At 33.9% G+C, this 22,491-nt stretch overlaps 2 protein-coding genes across 2 annotated transcripts; both read right to left on the bottom strand.

The window, feature by feature from the left end:
* Nucleotides 1–2,911: 2,911 nt before the first annotated feature.
* On the bottom strand, nucleotides 2,912–8,099 carry LOC117326905. The gene is made up of 3 exons (XM_033883706.1): nucleotides 7,870–8,099; nucleotides 5,659–5,765; nucleotides 2,912–4,797 (listed from the first exon to the last, which is right to left on the bottom strand). The coding sequence occupies exons 2-3, from the start codon at nucleotides 5,722–5,724 to the stop codon at nucleotides 4,420–4,422; spliced, it is 444 nt and encodes a 147-aa protein (XP_033739597.1). The 5' UTR covers nucleotides 5,725–5,765; nucleotides 7,870–8,099; the 3' UTR covers nucleotides 2,912–4,419.
* Nucleotides 8,100–9,890: 1,791 nt separating this feature from the next.
* Nucleotides 9,891–21,083, bottom strand: LOC117326904. Its single transcript, XM_033883705.1, has 7 exons — nucleotides 20,652–21,083; nucleotides 18,991–19,365; nucleotides 18,376–18,549; nucleotides 16,349–16,720; nucleotides 14,869–15,243; nucleotides 14,370–14,543; nucleotides 9,891–10,223 (listed from the first exon to the last, which is right to left on the bottom strand). Exons 1-7 carry the CDS (start codon nucleotides 21,010–21,012, stop codon nucleotides 10,000–10,002), a joined length of 2,055 nt encoding a protein of 684 aa, XP_033739596.1. The 5' UTR covers nucleotides 21,013–21,083; the 3' UTR covers nucleotides 9,891–9,999.
* Nucleotides 21,084–22,491: the final 1,408 nt, after the last annotated feature.

Raw genomic sequence — 22,491 nt, 5'->3', positions numbered from 1 at the left:
TGCATTTATAAAAGTAGTTAGTTGTTATACGCATTGCCGTATTAATTGGTCTGAGATCGAGCCAGAACAAATATATACTTTATCTACATGCTATTCACTGTTTATCATGTCATGTACTTCTTGTATTGTTCTCTTACTTATAATTTCGTTTGAAAGAGTAAAGGTCTTTGTGTTCTATGCTTGAATAGTTTTGCACTACGCCATGTTCAATGAAATTACATTCTGTTACACATATAATGGAGCTTTATTGATCAGGAAGTGATATGCTTGTAACCAGGGACGACTTTTCCTTACTATTTTTATTACTAAGTACAAACATCAAATCAAATTATAGAAATTCGTCAGCATTGAGTAAATTATATTTATTTAGAAATAAATTGTGTTTTAAGTGTTTTATTCAAAGTGGTTCTGTGTTACCTTGGAAGTGCATTGATCGATAATTATTTTATATCTGGAAAACAATTCTGCAAAATGCGCTCACACTGCAACGGTAAGGTTGGCATACAGTAATATATGTATATATAAAGCTGGATAACTCATTTACCAGACTTATTAGTTATATACATACCTATTAATGGTTTAAAACATCAATGACGTCCAAACTGGAACGGTAAACTCAGAATACAGTAACACTGTGTATTTAAAAAACTGGATAACTCATTTACCAGACTTTTCAGTTATATACTTACATTGTACATATTAATAGGTTACAAGCATCAATGAGCAATCTTATAAATAAATTCTTATAGAATAATAGTTACCAATAAAAACATGTAAGTTAATTAGAACCAATTAGAAGTTGTATTGTTACTGATTAACACCCAACAATACTTACCAATTAATAGTAAAATACCAAATCCGACATACAGGAGGTGACCAAACATTGACATAATTTTAGAATTGTAAGAATCCGTCCATTTGCTGCTGCAGCTACGTAAGCACAAATGCCAAATACAATGACATAGACTTAATCCGAATTAACGCCACTGGTAAAATACAATATGCTCTGTCTGCCCGAATACACTGCGCATGTGCGCTAGGCTGTGACCGAACTGTCACCACTGAGCTACAAACCGATACTGAGCCTCAAATCAATGTGAAGAATTCACACCACTGCTAGACAGTTTTACCTCTTCACCTGTGTTGCATTTTCGTGCTATATATATTTTTTATCGACTTGTAATAGTCACAATGTTGATTATAAATCGTAATTTGTTTATCTAACAACAAGAAGTTGATAAGATAGCTATACATGGCCATACACAATTAAAGCACGTAAGGTTTTGGGTGATTTAATTTAAACTGAATGAGTACCCGAGTTAGAGTTTGGACGGCTGTGGTGCATTGTTAGTGTGGAATTCAATAAAACAATCTATATTCTCACACGCATGGAAACTCTATTACACACACATAATAAGGAAGTACAGAGATACCTGTTATTTTTTATGTCTTGCTAACCAAGTGATATCTCAAGCAAAATAGGATACAATAGGGTGTCAATCAAATTAATCTTTAAATGCATCTTTTTATCTTAACCTGCCATATCAAAGCGCGGATGATTCGCTTCATGCTGATCCTAAATGGTGGAATAAGTCATTGATAAAAGGTGATATGATACCATGACGATAAGGCTATTATGATTTTATAAATATACATGTATATGTTTTTATATACACCTTATGGTATCGAAGTGCCCTTTAACGTGCGAGTAAGGAATCATTATTTGTCTACCACACGCCTCATTCCTCTGGTAATTTCAGATTAAATCGCGTCAGATTCTCATTCCCTCTTCCTACTGGCAAAATACGAGTTCGATATTCATGATGAAATCTAAAAGAAATATACCTGGTTTTACCTACTAAATGTATCCAAGATCAACAGTTTAACCTATGATTTAATCATGCGCTCTCTAAGCTTGAACCTTTGAAGGCACTAAAATAAATAAGTTGGTTTCACTGCCATATTTAGTATCTTTATTTACATGTTGTGACGACCCTCTTTCTAAACCCATGCTTTTGATTTTAGAATCAAGCTTCTTTCCAAGCGAAGACCGTTAATTGGTCCTCTCCTTGTGGCTAGACAAATCAGATTATTAAGTACTGCATTACCTGCACCGAGCTTTCAGCTTTCAATTATTTGGCGGTAAGAACCGATAAGCCCGTTGATAGTATCATGTGACTGGAAGGGGTGTCGTACTAACCTGTTCAAGCTATGACATTTCAATCTGATAACACTATAAAAAGTGGTCATCAGTGGTCACTTCCAAAGTGGACAACATTGTCATAGAATCTCAGCTGAAGCGTGAATGAAAGGCTCCTACTACATAAACGACTCCTCTGTATATCGTTTGATTATCAGAATTCTCCAATTTGCAACTTACAAACAGATTTAATGGACGTTTGGACGTTCAGAACTGTAGTACATAGATATGTATTATTTTGTTCACACTATTGGTTGTCTGTTATTCGGTAAGCGCCTGGGATTCTATTGTGTGGATGTTGATCTAACAAAGGAATCGCAATCAGTATGGTTGTACGTGTATATTTTCACGAGGGATCTATTACACCCTTCCACAATCGACACAATGCCCGTGAGTAATGCAATACCTCGTCACAAAACGAGTCCACCAATCGACCCGTTACGCCAATCAGGAAGTTAAATACACAGGCAAAATGTCTTCATGTCAATTCATGTCAATTTCAGGTCAATATTTACAGGTCAAATTGACTTGCAAAGAGCAGATTAGTCAATTCATGTCAAGAAATTGACCTGAACTTGACCTGAAATTGACGTGAATTTTAGGTCAATTTCAGGTCAATATTTTTTATACCTCAAGACATTTTGCCTGTGTACGTGAACTGGTCAATATTCAATTTGGAAAAAAAAAATAAAGAAAAAGAAACAACATTCAAACAATAAATTAGGTTTAATAAACAAATGATTACAACGTAAACATAGTCTACATATAAGAGGAGGAGAATACCGGTATATATAATGACACATTAACAACAATGTGATCCGAAATCAAAGCTTCATTTTTGAAGAATGTCAAACTGTAGCAAGGACTGAAATGACAATCGATTAACAAGTAGTATACAGCAAGCGACATTGCGTCAGCCCTAAAAATAATCATAAAATCGTGTGTATATATTATATTTTTCTGAAAGGAGTATGGATCAATATTAAATCTTTGACAAATACTAAAAAGCAAAAATGCCTATATCATGAACCGATGGAAGATAATTGCTTGGTAGCCTGAAAGCCACGTGTCCGTTTTGGAGGTTGTGTACATACCATGGTGTGTATTAAACGGTTTTTAATTACAATGTAGTACTTGCCAACTACATAGTAGTATCGAGTATTTCACAACTACTCGCGATCAAGGAAGTTGATATACCTAAACCTACATACGAACCAGGAAGTTTATTAACATTTATTCAGTTATTGCAATTACACACTTCTATTACTGACGTGCATTATTAATTACCAAAAAAGTTTTGGCACTAACAAAGAGAAAAACAATAAATAAAGGATCGGTCAATATAACAAATTATGAACACTTAACGATGAAACACTTATTGCCAAATATACATTATATATATTTGGAACCATGCCTTTGAGTCATGATCTCCGATATGAAATCGGTCAGACGAAAAACTTCCTTATCGGCAATGGTACTTAGAACGCACCTATTATTAATATTCTAGTTTATATTTTGAATGCATATCATAAACACTATGTATATCAAATACAAAAATTTACAAATATATGTTGATTATAATATTTCCACTTGGATTTAGGCATCTATAAGTATTTATTGTGGATTACCATTATCATTATTGTTATTTTGTAAGAAATATATGCGTCCATGACGAATTATAACTCAAAAATATCTTAACGACAAACCTAAACTTGGGATGAAATGTGAACATGGGTGAATGTTATTCAATAAAACACTGGATAAAAGGTTATACCATATACATTTTTATTAAAACCAAATGTCAGACAGCATCAATATTTACTGACAAAGGTAACATAGAATTCAAGGGAGTGGTGGGGGAGGGGGCGTGGGCAATGCGGTTACTTAGAAGTGGATCCCGGGTTGGGGGGAGGGGGTGGGGATGGTTGAAGACCGTAACATGAAACACACCATATTTATATCAACATATCTCTTCATATGATCAATAGTAACATTGTATTTAACATGACATTGTGACTCCGTTTGTGAAATATTACTAATATGGCCACTCTATGAAAAAGCATTACCGTACACTATTTATTTTGTCGCACACAAATTTTAGCGCAATACCAACTTATAAAGACATGCACGTTTACAGTATAAGAAATCATTATAAGTGTATCAAAGACAATTTCCTTATTTTTAGAGTGTACCATTGCAACACCATACAGATCAAGGTTTTACGATACCACGGTTTCATTTACCGTTGTAGATGTGGGCTTGATAGACGAACTCGAATCGTCAATCTTTGTTACGTCATCGAAAATTTTCTTCTTTTTGTTCTTTTTGCGTTTCTTTTTCTTACGTTTTTCGTTGTCAGTTTTCTTTTCCTTATGTATTTCTGACTCTATTCTATTACCTTTAATTAGAGACGTTTTAATAATTGGAGGCAGGTTATGCTTTCCGCTTACAGATGGTAGGCGATTCTGCATGAGTGCCGACACAGGAGCCACTTGGGGTAAAACCATTTCCCGAAATGGGCCAAACAGATAGTTTTCATCTAAAGTTTCTGCCTCCAATTCAGACGGGTCCTTTTCAGTATCTGGCTGTATTCCATTCTGAAAAGATAATGCATTCATATCATAATATTAGTCCAATAAATGATTTTAGAAAATATCAACTTTTTATTGTTTCATTATCTGTTTTAATGGTTACGAGTTTATAGTACAATAAAGGCTATAACCATATCAATTAGCCCGTTATGAATGTTGAAACCCCTTTTTCAAATTGTTCAAGACATTGGATTTTGTTCCAATATCATCTGTCACTTAAAAGACGAAAACATAATGCAGGGAATATATAACAACCTTCATGTGGTAAGTTAACTATGTCTTTAAAAAGTAAAATGAATATTTAAACAATTTGATAAGCACTCCACGACTTAAATAAATAGTTAATAAGTATGCAATCAATTTTACATAAGGAAGTGATGATTGCACCTTTATTTTGGTCACACGATTTGGGATTATGCACACTAACATGTTTTGTTATCATGTACTGTAAACAAACTGATTTTTGCGGCGACTTAATTTCGCTATTTCATACATAACACAATTTTCGCGGCGATTTAATTTTGCGATTTACAGTCATAAAAGTCCTATTGTACATATGATTGAAACTATTTCGCTGCGATTACTTACTGCGAATATCAATCGCCCGGGAAATTTGCAAAAATTAACCGCACGCGAAAATGATTCATTTTTCGGTATATATATATATCATTTTTGAGTGGATTTTGACTAAATCCGAAAAAGCATTTACTTCATATTCATTATATTACAATTTGCTTCGGCTATGGTTAAGAAAAAGCATTGCTTCGGCTATGGTTATGAAAAAGCATTACTGTACACTATTTATTTTGTCGCACACAAATTTTAGCGCAATACCAACTTATAAGTGATATTTTAATCGATACTTACTTTGCATTTTTTGATATACAGGTCCTTTATTTGTTTCCTGAAGAAGAGAGCCCCGACGAAAGCCATCAGTAGAACACCAGCTATTACACCAATAATGATTCCTAAAACTTTAGAAGATAAAACAAAATGTAACAATAGGTTATTATTTTCAGACATAACATTTCTTTAAAGAGGCTTGCCAGCAGAGAGATCAGAAAAATTGGCTAATAGAAAAAGATTTTTTACACATGACAGATTGTTGGAATTGTTGAGTTTTTCATTTTATTTTCCTTATAAAACGCTGAAAAGTGATATTAAAACCTCATTTTTAAATATTATTTATTTAATCGCAACCCGCAATAAGTCTAATTTGATTGACACATCAAAGAAACAAGCACGTGCACAGTGATAACTTCAAAGGCAGCGGCGATTTACAAAGAAGATTTGCCGTTATATTCCATACATTTCCCTCTCAGGTTGAGTTTTAAAACGTCTTTTAAATACATATTCTGTAATTGTTTTCAAGAAATAAAGTCGGAAAGTCTCTAATTTTGTCACATAGAAACGTGTACTGACGTTTATTTAGTGATCGGAGATGTGCCGTTTACCGGTCCGTCTGCGGGTAAGCCTCTTTAAGAATATCCGGCACCAGGCGTCTGCATCATTTTAAAGACATTTTCATTCCATAAAAACGTTATATATACACCAAGTCTAAAAGTTATGGTTTGTAATCATCATCATCATAATCATATAAGATCATTATTCTTCTATCATCCATTACAAGTTATCATAATCATGAACATCATCATAGAAAAATATTAGTACCTACTCCAAACTAGATTATCTATATCAACAAGGTGTAACATTTTATTTATCGGAAGTGGGAATGAGCTTGGATTCACTTTGAATCTATGTTCAATCCGAAGTTCATATCAAATGCATACAAGCTTCAGAAACATACCTTGGTTTAGAATCCTGAAATATTAAGGCATGTTGTTCTTTTGTTTCGTGACAATGATCAAAGATGAGAAAAAGAGAGAGCGCTTGTGACAACCAACGATGCATCATCTAAGGAATTGAAGTGGCCTTTAAATTTTACAGTGGTTTTGCAAATCTTATTGCTCGACAGGTCTGTAAACAATACTGACTATAATTGTCGACCAATCAGACTGTCCGTTTCAAAACGGCTCGGAGATAGATAGCCTACTTCCGTTCCACAGTCGATGCATTGTCCGATCTTCAAGTGTTATACCCGGTTGATGTAGGAGACTAATATTTTTGTCTATGACTAGTAACCAGATACAGACGCCTCCGGCTTGATATTGTTTGAAAATGAAATCCGAAAATATATCAAAAGGGGACAGAAACATTGAAACGTTCTTGTTTTCACTCTCTATTCTTTATTTTGTCGCCATTAACCGTTGTTGTATAAGACATACACTTACAACAGCCACATTTAATGCCATCGTGATGTTTTGCGATGCTGAAAAATAAATTGAGGTGTCGCCATTGTTTACTTGACCGACCCACAGGCGTATGCTTCTGGTTAGTATTAATAGAAAAAAAGTATTAGACCCTACTCATACCTAATATCAACAAGGTGTCTAACACTTGAAGATCTACGATGCATCGACTGTGGAACGGATGCAGGCTTGATTGGAAAACAGTATTGTTTATAGAGCTGTCAATCAATCTAAATATACAGGACTATTCCCGTTCCACAGTCGATGCATCGTCAGCGATCACGATCGCGTTTGATCCATATTCTCATCTTTAATTCATTGTCATACGACAAAAGAATAACATGCATTGATATTAGATGATTCTAAACCAAGGTACGATACAGAAGTTTACGTGCATTTGATATTTTAATCGGACTGAACTTCAATTCAAAGTGAATCAAAGCTCTCGCTCACTTCCGGTTTCTCGAGTGTTACACCTTGTCGATGAAGTAGGGGTAGGACTCATATCTTATTCCCTTTTAATACTAACCAAAAGCAGACGCCTGTGACCGACCAAAAAAGGGTTTCTGTCGTTCCCAGTCAATAGATATATTTATCAGAAAATGTCAAAATTCTGGTGTTTGTGTTATCCCGGGCTTGAAATTTCTTGAAGTGCTGGCTTTGCGTACAGGAAGTATTATATGCCTTATCTTTATTAGTTTTTGTTGAGAAAATGTATTGTCTGTGTCACATTGAAAATCATGTAAATAAAATCAAATACAGGACTTACGATTGGATTCGTCCTGTGATACTGATGATTCTGTTCCTGATGAGTCTGCTGTAGGTTCAGATATAGTTTTCGTGATAGTGCTATTGTCAACGGGTACTGTTTTGTTGGGACAATCGGGGAGATCTCCGGCAGCTACTTTTCCTTCCCCTACGGATGTCCCACACGCCAATGTCACAGGGTCATCACCGCCGTCTGCAATATCAAAATATTCTTTATCATGGAGAAAAATAGTAAATCAATCGAAAATTTTAACGTCAATGTCAGGCGATACAAAATATAAACAGTTACACCGATTAAGGACACACACGTTTTTATATTCCCTACTTCTGGATCCCCCCCCCCCCCAAAAAAAAGAAATAAAAATAAAAAAGACAAAAAAAAAAAAGACAAAAAGACAAAAACAAAAAAAAAAAAACAACTAGATTCCTTGTTGATGTCATTTATTTTAGTTTTTTGTTTTTGTTTTGTTTTCTGATCCTTATTACTATGGTTGACAGAAAATCACAGACCAGATTTTCATAGATAACAACCGATCTTTTAAAGTATTTTCTAAATGTAGCTATACTTACCTCCTATTTGGAGAAGAAAATACCCAGCGTCTGTACCCAGAGTGTTGTTCACTTGTATTTCGAGATAATAGGTTTTGTTTGCGACATAAAGATCAGACGGAAGAAAGTTGGTATTATTATCACACGATAACACTTGTGTGTTTGTCCCGTCTGATATGGTCAGTGATTGTCCACAAATCCCTCCTTCTTTTGTGAAATTTAAACTTAGGGTCCGTATTTTGAGAGTTGCGGCACACGTTGCTGAAATGGAACATCTGAACGAGGAATTTGCTGGCAATGAGCCAGTGTCGTTTCCAGAAACATACCCAGGATTCAACAGTATGGCAGTCGTTGTGTTGACACTTCCGTCCTCACTGACGTCTTTCACTTCATTTTCTAAAAGAAAATATTCACATTGTTGAACTGTCTACATTTTTTATTGTCGTCATGGCTTCAGTACAAAAATGTATGTATTTATAGAAATATATGACGTAACCATACTAAATTGGAACTACAAAACAGGCAATCCCAAATCACATAGGAAAATTGGTATACAATTCATAGTATAAGCTAAGTAGGGAAATAATGCTGATTTAATTGTTTGAAAGGAATAACATTGGTAAACATTAGCTAAGCATAATTTTCCAAGCAAATTAGGGATAATTTATTGCAGAAGTCATGTACCTGTGCTGATATAGGTGAGTTAAGCATACTATATTTATCAAAATATTTCCATTGTTTCTGCATTCTCACTATTGTCAAAAAGTTAACAAATCATCATTATCATAAACTTCCCATTGGTGAGGTCATATGAAGGACAATGTTCTTGACGTCACTAGACCACGTCATTCAGTTTGACGTCACTATAATAAGGATATGCTCTTCTGAGGTTTTAGTCACATTGACGTCTCGTTTCGATAAAAAGATTTTGTAATGTATCACCACAAAATAACAATTTTATAATAAGATTGTATCTGAAAAAATGTGTCAAAATTTCAGATTTCTCATGTAAGTAAATTTGTTTTTAGAAGAATTTTATTAAATCGTCCATTTGGTGATCATTTTGAAAATTGCTGTTTCTTGCATTTTGCTCAAATTTCATATTTTTGGACTTAACTGAAACCATTAAAACCATCATTGCGTGTTTCGAATTTTTTTTTGATGTAAAACTTTTTCATGTTCAATACAATGAAATTAGCAAACAACAAAGTGGGAAATTGTTTGTTCCCATGGACAGTTTTTTTTGCCAGGAACGCACGCGTCATTCAATTTACATCTATATCTGCAATCCTCTCAGAATAAAAGTCACTGGGTTTTTTTCCCGAGGATTTATTGTAATGACTATCAAAATAATTAGTAGCAGTGAAACACTAAAATAACACTCCACTAACACCGGAAAATGTAGATAAAAATGATTGACCTTCACTGCATACCTGATATACAGAAGAAGGAAACCTCCATATAGTTTGTCCGAGGAGGATATACAGAGGTGTTGCAGGGTGTGTTTGCCCAGGAAACTGGCGTCCAATAACATGCTGTAAGCGCATGACAATTTTGGTAGTATGTGTTCTTGTTGGACCCTTCATACTCGAATCCACAATCGCCATTCATCGTGCTGACAGCAAGATGCCGATGTATTCGATGAACTTGTCATAGTTTGGGGGCAACCTGATGACAAAGGTTTCGCGTAGGCATATATTTTATCCATCACAATTTTCTCATCACCGGGGCAGGAAGCCTTAATGAAACTATCTGTGGTGGTTCCATAGCAGGCGGAATACGTGTGACGATTCTTGCCCATCGTACCTATGCAGAAAATTCAATTCAAATATCATATAATCAAAAAAGTTCCGTATGAAAAAGAACCTGAGTGAACTACACGTAAATATTTTTCTGAGCATATTGATCACATACGTGAAATTAAAAAAATGATATTCACAAACAACACAGTCTTTAATTAAGTAAAAAAAAAAAAATTCTGTTTTCACTACTTCTATAATCAACTTCCTATCGCAATGTTGACTCATATATTACTGTGGTATGATTTTATTTCTCATAAATAACATAAAGGAGCTTTGTTACGTCACTGTTACATCCATGAGTGATGCTTTATATTCAAATATATACTCCAACCTATCCATCGATAGCTGTACCTTAGCGATTTTACAACACAGTAAAGTATACCGTAACGATTGGTTCAAACTACTTCGTCTTCTTATGTCCACAGTATAACATACATAGGGACAGTCTTAGGGAATCCCTACATAGTCAACAATACTTTAATGTTAATATTTTACTAAATGGATCAGATGATCTTAATGATGAGGAAAATACTCACATCTTAGAAAATGTACTTAAATATGTAAATAACACAAGGAGACTCTGGATGCTGAAAATCTACCTATACAAATATAGATTCACTATCTATGATCATAAATAAGTACATAGAATACATTAATTGAATTAAGGTATACTATGTCTGTCCATCCTTATAACTGTCTATCAATCTATGTAATGATTCGCATTGAACATGTATACCTTGATGCTGATAATATACATGATTAATGTCGCTATGTTAAAAATGTACCGGTGACAAGTATTTCTTATTGCGTAAAATAGCAAATATACACTGATTGAGAATATTAATAACAGCATACATGTTTTCTGTTATTATGATCATATACATATAATCATCATTCACTAGTTAAGTAGTATCATAACAAAGGGCCAGGTAACACATATATACACATATACATATCACTATGAGTCTGTGCAAACTATCTCTTACTTTATAATTTAATAATCATATAATATGTATATAAATATTCAATTACGGATGCTGTCACTGTGTTTGTATGTTAATGATTTTCTAATTATTTTCTGCTTTCTATAGTAATCACTGTACATCTATTAAATGATATTATCAACATACAAATGCATATATATAATATATATATAAACAAAAGTGAATAGTGTCAATGTGATTGTAACCCTCTTAACTAAGCATCATTATATTGATTACATGCCTTACAGGGTAAAGTTGGGTGAGATGTGGTGACTTGCTAGTTATGTATAATTGATTTATCTCCTTACTATGAACAATCTCAATTAATACTCTTATTTCATTTCATTTCAAAATATTTTATTAACAATACACATATAAAATACAGTATTGTCAAAAGAATAAGACAACAGGCTAGGCCTATATAAGTCTTCTTCTGAAGATATTCCGGTTGGACCTGGCAGAAAGATGTTATGTTCCATATTTAGATACTAAAATTAATGATATATTGCTAGAAAAAAAAGCACTATTGGTTACTGAATAGACGGTAGTATAGTATTAGTTATATCAAAATAGAAATAATTACAATTAATGGAATAATTCTCCAAAATAGAATTGGTCAATAGTTAAGTGGAACCATAACATATCAATGCCAGACCCAAAAATGAAAACTAGTATGTAATACATAGATACATATTTGTACACACTAATATAAGAACTCACTCACACATTCATTCACACATTTGTACTAGAAAGGTATAATGTTACAGTATTAAAATATAAGGATAAGAAACTTGCTGCAAATTTTATATGCATAATGACAGAATTTTTACTACATGTAGTTTATTATGTATACATAGAAAAACGCTTTGAAGATTTAATATATAGATTAACATGATAAAGAATAGAATTATTCAAATGATCAGGTGCATTGATGATACCAGATACTAAACAGTGAAGATTTACATAACCTAACAAATTATAAATGGATGTAATATGATGTCTTGAATTGGAATATAAAGAACATTGAAAGAAAAAATGCACTGTATCCTCTTTAGGAGCACCACATGGACAGGAAGCATTATCAATCAGGTGATCTTGGAACCTATCATAATTAAGATCACTTTTAAAATTTCTAAGCTGGCATAAGATTATATTAAGTTTTCTCGGAACAGAATTAATAAAAAAATCAGATACAGTAATATCAATAGTTGTTTTTAGTTTACGTTTAAAGGAAGAAATTGAGACAGAGTCCCTTAGGGAACTATCAAGTGCATTCCACATAGTCATAGTTGCTGGAAAGAAGCTTTTCATATAGCTATTAGTTCGTGCTTGAGGTACATTAAAGACTCTGTTATTTCTGAAGGTATATATATTGTTTACATTTAGAAATGGTTGTATTATATTGAAAAGATATGATGGAGTGTAATTATTAATAATTTTAAACATAAGCATTAGTTTATGGTTTCGTCTTCTTGTACTTAAAGACTCGAGTTGCGTTTCATTGTATAGAATGTATAAGAATACTCTTATTTGATTTGTACTTAATCAGAATTAGACAATTGTATGTTTTATCTTAAATTCTTATATGGTACCAGTTTATATGCGGTAGGGAGATGCGTGTTTGGTCAACACATGAGCAGAAGACTACTGGTATTTACCAGATGGACATTATAGTCTGAAACTCTGTTGTTGATCAGGCACTTGTCTCTCTCCTGCATAGTAAACGAGTTCTCATACATATTTAACAATAATTTGAAAATTATTATAAAGAAAAAGAAAATACATCAGATTATCATTATATATTAATCACAAATACTCTTTCTATATAGATACGGTAATTTCCATTCTTGGCTAATAACTAGATATATTGAATACTAGATGTTATGGAGAGAACTTTAATATAGGCTTAGCCTGATGTTCAATCCATTTGATTTCCAATAAAATATGTTGAAATGAACAATTGGTTTGTTCAGGGACAATGTTTTCTAGCTAAATGTAGATATCATCTGATCTGTGATGTTATTCTGGGTATATATATACATGTATATATATATATATGTATGTATACGCAAAATTGTCCTACCCCTATTGACTTTTCGCTGTACAATCACTTCGAAAAGAAATGTGTAACCGATCGGTACTGCAGCGTCGAGCGGGGTCACAGTCGACTGAACTTTAACTGATGCATATTTTATAGTACACGGAGGTAGCTCAGTTGAAATTGAATTTAGACCATGCTTCTAAAGCTTAGATGAGAAAAACCGAACTTGCGTTTCTTTTTATTCCTCATTAGTATATATTTACATTTGCTCCGCATTTCCCCATTGACACAATGCGAAGAGGCAGTTGCCATCATACGCCTATAACACCTGGTGCCTCAGGCTATAACACCAAGTGGGTCGTGTGGCATTAAAAAAGGCGGGATTTTTTTGTGTTGGTTTAATTATTTTCAAAGTTGACAAAATGGTAAGACAACGTAAATATAAGTATTGAACAGTGGTTTTAATGTTGTTATAGTCGATATGGAAGCAAGATGTATGGTGGGCAAATGTAGCATGGGAACCCTAACGGGATACCATGCCATTTGCCCCACCATACATCTTGCTTCCATATCGACTTTAACAACATTACAAACACTGTTCATTGCTTAAATATGTTCTTTATGACCCGACTGTGAACCTGTGTATCTTAATAATATATATATATTGTCGCCATTAACCGTGGTTATATAAGACATTATTTTACTACCTCCGTATGTTATGACATCGTGATGGTTTGCGATGTCCAGAGATAAAATGTAGTATCGCCAATGTGTTTTTGACATCGAATACCGAAGAACGTTTTTCGGTCGTTCCTAGTCCAATATAAAATCTGAAAATATCAAAATTCTTGCGTTTGGGCTATCATAGACCGCAAATACTTGAAGTGATTGGTTTGTTTACAGAAAGGATAGTTTGTTTTTGTTTTTGTTTTTCGTATTTTTGTTGTTTTTTTGTTGTCTTTTTTTAGAAAATTTATTTTTAAAGTAACATTCAAAATCTTATCAGGTCAATAGATTTAGGATAACTCGACTTTATTTATCGACTACATCATTTCAAATAATTTATGAGATGGGGTTGATTTACTCATTTAAATAGGAAATTCTAATCCTTAATTACAGGACTTACGATTGGAATTTATTCCTGATGAGTCTGTTGTAGGCACAGATACAGTTGTCGTGATAGTGCTGTTGTCAGTGGATGCAGTTTCATTTGAACACTCTGGAAGATCTTTAGCAGCTACTCTTCCTCCCCCCACAGATGCCCCACACCCTAACGTCACAGGATCATTGCTATTGCCGTCTACAATATTTAGAAATATTACATCAGTATGTATACATGGGGCTGAAAAAGCACGCCAATTGTAAACAAAACAACATCACCAACAAAACAAAACAAAAACAAAAAAAAATAAAAAAACAAAAACAAAAAACAAAAAAACAAAAAAACAACAACAAAAGATGACAAACGATATATAATATAACAGTCATGTATAAACATCAACCATTTCCAAATCGATATTCCCGACTCCCTTCTGATTATTTTAACACATTTTTCATATAATAATACTATATATTTGATAATAACCGACCTATCTAAAATAATTTCTAAAAGTGGATATACATACCTCCTATTTGGAGAAGAAAATACCCAGCGTCTGTACCCAGAGTGTTGTTCACTTGTATTTCGAGGTAATAGGTGTTGTTTGTGACTTGAAGGTCAGTGGGAAGGAAGTTGGTATTATTATCACACGATAGCACTTGTGTGTTTGTCCCGTCTGATATGGTGAGAGATTGTCCACAAATTCCTCCTTCTTTTGTGAAATTTAAACTTAAGGTCCGTATTTTGAGAGTTGCGGCACACGATGCTGAAATGGAACATTTGAACGAGGAATTTGCTGGCAATGAGCCAGTGTCGTTTCCAGAAACATACCCAGGATTCAACAGTATGGCAGTCGTGGTGTTGACACTTCCGTCCTCACTGACGTCTTTCACTTCATTTTCTAAATGAAAATATTCACATTTTTGAACGCTCTACATTCTTTGTCAACGTCATGGCCTCATTACAAACATGTATGTATTTATAGAAATATATGACGTTACCATGCTAAACGGAAACTACAAAACAGGCAATCCCAAATCATCTAGGGAAATTCTTTTACAATTCATAGTGTAAGATATGTAGGAAAATATTGCTGAGTCGATGGTTTAAAAGGCATAACATTGCATTGGTAAAGATCAACTTAGCACAATTTCAAAGTAAATGAGGGGAAAATTATTTAACAAGTGATGTACCTGTGCTGATATGGTGAGGTAAGCATATTATATATATCAAAATATTTCCATTGGTTCTGAATTCTCACTATTGTCACACAATTAACTTATGATAATTCTCATCAACGTCCCATTGGTGTGGTCAGATGAAGGACAATGTTCGTGAAGTAACTAGACCACGTCGTTCAGTTTGACGTCACTGTATTAAGGAGATCTGCTCTTCTGAGGTTTTAGTCACGTTGAAGTCTCGTTTCGATCTTGCATAAAACATTTTTTTGTAATTTATAACCACACAATAGCAATTTTATAGCAAGATTGATCTGAAAAATGTGTCAAAATTTCAGATTTCTCATGTAAGTAAATGTGTTTTTAGAAGAATTTTACCAAATGGTCCATATGGTGGTCATTTTGAAAATTGCTGTTTCTTGCATTTTGCTCAAATTTCACATTTTTGGACTTAACTGTTTTCACTAAAACCATTATTGCGTTGGCAATTTTGAATGTTTCGAATTCTTTATTGCTGTAAAACTTTTTCATGTTCAATACAATGAAAATAGCAAACAACAAAGTGTGAAATTATTTGTTCCCGTGAACTTTTTTTTCTTTATTTCTTTATTTTTCTTTTCCCAGAACGCACGCGTTATTCAATTTACATTTGTATCCGCAATCCGCTGAGAATAAAAGTCACTATTTTCCCCAAATAATCCATTTTAATTCTTAAACATGTATATCAATTTTATTGACTGTTAAAATAATTAGTAGCAGTGAAACACTAAGATAACACTCGACTAACACCGGAAAATGTAGATAAAATGATTGACCTTCACTACATACCTGATATACAAAAGAAGGAAACCTCCATATAGTTTGTCCGAGGAGGATATACAGAGGTGTTACAGGGTGTGTTTGCCCAGGCAACGGGCGTCCAATAACATGCTGTAAGCGCATGACAATTTTGGTAGTATGTGTTCTTGTTGGACCCTTCATACTCGAATCCACAATCACCATCCTCGTGCTGACAGCAAGATGCCGATGTATTCGATGAACTTGTCATAGTTTGGGGGCAACCTGATGACAAAGGTTTCGCGTAGGCATAAATTTTATCCATCACGATTTTCTCATCACCGGGGCAGGAAGCTTTAATGAAACTATCTGTGGTGGTTCCATAGCAGGCGGAATACGTGTGATGATTCTGGCCCATCGTACCTATGCAGATAATTCCATTTAAATATCGTGAGATAAAAAGTTCCGTATAAAAAAGAACCTGAGTGAACTACACGTAAATATTTTTCTGAACATATTTATTACATACCTGAAATTAAAAAAAATGATATTCACAAACAACACAGTCTTTAATCAAGTAAAAATATTCATTTTACTACTTCTATAATCACTTTTTTACCGCAGTGTGGACTCAGAGATCACTGTGGCATGATTTCATTTCTAATAAATGACAAAGGAGCTTTGTTACGTTACTGTTACATCCATGAGTGATGCTTTATATTCAATTCTACCACAATACCCTGTGTTATTCAACTCTCAGACCATCAGTTAATCATTAAAGCTGTTGATTAACAATCTGTTTATACCACACGTGGTATAAACTCTGTACGCATTTTGATTGGCTAACACGGTGAACTTTGACCCAAGCTGCAATTGTTATTGATGTCATCAATAATCTAATGACGTCACATCACCGGGTCCCGGACGTCACCGGTACTTTATTTGCATACGCGAAATTATACTTGGCCACGTTTTCCATTGATTCAAGCCGATATTATTATGGTAGAAACAGGTCACACGACTCGAAATTGTTGGATATGGAATTTATTTCACACTCCTAAGTTATTTTTTAAAAGTTGCAAAAAACACTCGCTAAAGCTCGTGTCTTTTGTAACTTTAAAAAATAACTTACTCGTGTGAAATAAATTCCATATCCAACAACCACTCGTTGTGTAACCTCTATATATATACTCCAACCTTTCCATCGATAGCTGTACCTTAGCGTTTGTCCAATACAGTAAAGTATACCGTAACAATTGGTTTGTTCAGGGACAATGTTTTCTAGCTGAATGTAGATATCATCTGATCTGTGATGTTATTCTGAGAATATATATATATATGTATACGCAGAATTGTCCTACCCCTACTGACTTTTCGCTGTACAATCACTTCGAAAAAAAATGTCGTGTAACTGATCTGTACTGCTGCGTCGACCGGGTTCACTGTCGACTGAATTTTAACTGAAGAACACTTTTATAGTGCACGGAGGTAGCTCAGTTGAAATTGAATTTAGACCATGCGTCTAAAGCTTAGATGAGAAAAACCGAACTTTCCTTTCTTTTTTTCCTCATTAGCATATATGTTCTTGATGACCCGACTGTGTACCTGTGTATCTTAATAATATATATATATATATTCGCCATTAACCCTGGTTATATAAGATATTCTTTTACTACATCTGTATGCTATGACATCGTGATGTTTTGCGATGTCGAGTAGATAATATGTAGTATCGCCAATGTTTTTTTGACATTGAATACCACAGGAAGGTTTTCTGTCGTTCCTAGTCCAATATAAAATCTGGAAAATATAAATCTTCTGGCGTTTGGGCTATCCCGGACCGCAAATACTTGAAGTGATTGGTTTGTTTACAGAAAGAACAGCTTGTTGTTGGTGTTGTTGTTGTTGTTTTTTTTTGAGAAAAGTTATTTTTTAAGTAAAATTCAAAGTCTTATCAGGTGAATAAATTTAGGATTACTCGACTTTATTTATCAACTACAACATTTCAAATAATTTATGAAATGGGGTTGATTTACTCATTTGAATAGGAAATCCTAATCCTTAATTACAGGACTTACGATTGGAATTTATTCCTGATGAGTCTGTTGTAGGCACAGATAAAGTTGTCGCGATAGTGCTGTTGTCAGTGGATGCTGTTTCATTGGAACACTCTGGAAGATCTTCAGCAGCTACTCTTCCTTCCCCCACAGATGCCCCACACCCTAACGTCACAGGATCATTGCTATTGCCGTCTGCAATATTTAGAAAAAAACCACCAGTATATATGGGGCCGAAATAGCACGCCAATTGTAAAACAACAAACAAAAATACAAAAAAAAAAAAAAAAAACGATACATAATATAACAGTCATGCATAAACATCAAACATTTCCAAATTGATATTCCGGATTCCGTTCTGATTTCTTTTACACAATTTTGTCCCGATCATCCATTTTGAGTCCTGGAAGGACGAGATAACTATGGAATGTTATTCCGTGACTCAATTTACATTGAAGGATGTCCTCTATTAGTCTTCTTGCACTAAACATCCTTGAAACAATGATGGAAAAAAATCACAAAACAAAAATAAATAATATTAATTGATAGATATTATAAATAATTAGATAATGCTCAATTATATATTTGATCATAACCGATCTATTTAAAGTAATTCTTAAAAGTGGATATCCATACCTCCTATTTGGAGCAGAAAATAGCCCGAGTCCGTACTCAGAGTGTTGTTGACTTGTATTTCAAGGTAATGGGTGTTGTTTGCGACTTGAAGGTCGGTGGGAAGAAAGTTGGTGTTAGACCCACACGATAAAACCTGAGTGTTTGTCCCGTCTGATATGGTCAGTGATTGTCCACAAATTCCTCCTTCTTTTGTGAAATTTAAACTTAGGGCCCGTATTTTGAGGGTTGTGGCACACGATGCTGAAATGGAACATCTGAACGAGGAATTTGCTGGCAATGAGCCAGTGTTGTTTCCAGAAACATACCCAGGATTCAACAGTATGGCAGTCGTGGTGTTGACACTTCCGTCCTCACTGACGTCTTTCACTTCATTTTCTGGAAGGAAATATTTACATGAATAAATTGGCTACATTCTTTATCGACGTCATGGCTTCAGTACAAAAATATATATATTTGTAAGGGCTCCATATGTAGCAATATAGATTTATAACGTAATCAATATGAAATGGAAACTACAGAACATCAAGTTAAAAACTAAACATACAAGAAAATATGAAATTCTAAGCAATGTCAAAATCTTTAAAATCAACAAAACTAGGACATCCTATGATTGTCTTTTGCTTCTTTGAAGACTATCACCGCATATACATATACATGTATATATATGCAATTTGTTATGTCATGCCATCAAATTGAGAAACGAGATAGTGATATTGTGTGGGTTTATGTTTGTTATTGATAAATGATAATCACTGATTTACATTTTGAAACATAATAACAAAAAAATAAACTTTGTTATATTACTCCATAACAAAGTGGTCGACTTAATACAACGTTATCGTTAACCAGTCCATGCAAACTTTTTATAGGGTCGCGAAGCCTTTGCGGTAAAATTGGAAAATATTTATTTGAAGATTTCCACGTGTGTTGCAATTTTGGCCATATCTTCGAGGATGAATTTTGAGTGTTGAGAAATCTTGAGAGATTGACATATAACTTCCTTAATATGAACCAATACGAAAATATAAGGAACATACCAGTTCATGATATAAACAAGAAATGCGGGTATAATAATTGAATATTATGTCATTATCAATTGGATAAAAAGTATTTCACAGGTAATTAATAAGGGAAATTTAGAACACAATATACATTTAAGTAAAAAAAAAATTGTTTAAAAGGCATAATATCATTGGTGAAAAAATAGAAAGTTTCAAGGATATAAATATACCTCAATTTCCAGTTTGACACTATATAACCTTAGCAAACACAATAGAAAGTTATCAGATCATAATTCTTATATGCTTCCCATTGGTGTAGTGGTATGAAGTACAATGTCTGTGACGTCATCACAAAATAAAAATATTATGTGTATTTCTGACGTCACGAATTTTCGTGCTGCCGGATTAAAAAAAAACAGAGATTGATCAACATTACTTGCATTATTTTCTGTAGTTCTGTTGTATAAAAGGCAAATATCCTCACGGAGGAATACAATGGTTAACATTTTGATATTTGTTTTGCCGAGGACGCCCACTTAAATATGTACATGGAGTTGAGTAACAATATAGACATATATAGTTGCAGTGAAGCGTAAATAAATTAACACCAACAAAAGAAGCGGAAAATGTAGATCAAAAGGCTTGATGTTCACTATATACCTGATATACAGTAGAAGGAAACCTCCATATAGTTTGTCCGAGGAGGATACACAGATGCGTTACAGGGCGCGTTTGCCCAGGCAACGGGCGTCCAATAACACGCATTTAGGCCATGGCAATTTTCGTAGTATGTGTTCTTGTTGAACCCATCGTATTCGAATCCACAATCGCCTTCCTCGTGCTGACAGCAAGAAGCATTCACTGAACTTATCATAGTTGAGGGGCAACCTGATGACAAAGGTTTCGCGTAGGCATAGACTGCATCCATCACAATTTTCTCATCGCCAGGGCAGGACGCCTTAATGAAATTTTCTGTGGTGATTCCATAGCAGGCGGAATACGTGTGACGATACAGGCCCATCGTACCTATATGGAAAAATAAATTTAATATAAGTTAATACAAAGATTCATGTAAATACAAAACAGATTGAAGTACAGTATTATTAATCATAATATTATTAATGATAAATACAATATATCAGAAAATAATTAATATAAATGAAAAATAATCTTAAAACATATTCAATATACACGAGAATTGGTAGTAGTCTTCAACAAGAAACTCTTTAATTCAGAAAAAATATTCTTTTTACGACGTCTACAGTCTACCTCCCGCCAAGATATTAACTCTTAATAATTCTGTGTAATGGTTTCATTACACAATTATATAAAACTGAGGACGAAGAATGACATAATTATTTAGATACTTGTCAGACATCGGACAGATAGAGGACGGCAGGACACTTGTGTCCCAACACTTACGTGGATGGGACAAAATAACAAGCTTATATATTACATAATATATACATAATATATTATACATTAATCTATGTTATACCATACCCCTACAATACTATAACCTATGATAAACACATAATTAAATTTTATATTATATACCTTACATATACATTTATATATACTCACCGCTGATGCTGACTACCAACCATAATACTATATAAACTCTTCCTCTGTCCATTGGTAGCTGTACTTTAACGTCTGTATAACACAGTACATTACACATTAACCAGCGGTAAGTTCCGGGACAAGGTTTAATAGCTAAATGAAGATACCATCTTATCTGTGATGTCATTCTGCATGTATATGCTTTATGCTCGGACCTGCTACCTGTGTATTAGAAACAATTGTCTGGCAGGTTTTTGTTTCACGAGTACATGATCATATCATGAATGCCAATATATATATATATATATATATATATATATACACTTGAGACATGAGTTGGCGTCCTGTCATTATTTTCATAAACGGAGAACAAAATTATATTTCCTATATCCGTATCAGATTTTCATATAATTTTTATGTTAACCCTTCCTCTCGTGAATTGGAATCTAGGGGATATATCAAGATTCCCTTCTTAAGATTTAAAGAGGTGCACTGTAATTCCGTCTACTTCTTGTAGATTTTATAATCTTCTTTCATTGTATTTTCGATTGGGAATTGTAGCCTGAGGTCGTGTATATTTCTAAACTTTCTAAACATTTCCATATACCTATCTCCCGTTGTAGATTTTATAATCTTCGTTCATTGTACATGTATTTCCGATTGGGACTTGTAGCCTGAGGTTTTTGTATATTTCTAAACGTTTCCTAGATAGAGGGATAGTGGGAGGAGGAAAACTACATGGTCGGGCTGGTGACCGCTTACCTTTCACATCCGATCGCGAGCACCTCTGTCTTACTCTGATCCGGAAGGGCACGTCGTAACTAGCGATCTAAAAAATTATCTAAAGGACAAAACTACAAGAGAATATACAATGTATATTTGTTATTTTGAGCTTGAGGGCAACATCTTTCAGCAGGGATATTGACATACCTGACGT

This window comes from Pecten maximus, chromosome 5, assembly GCF_902652985.1.
Source record: "Pecten maximus chromosome 5, xPecMax1.1, whole genome shotgun sequence".
Taxonomy (NCBI): Eukaryota; Metazoa; Mollusca; class Bivalvia; order Pectinida; family Pectinidae; genus Pecten; species Pecten maximus.
Note: the sequence above shows the minus strand (reverse complement) of the source record. Positions and strands in the feature narration are given on the sequence as shown.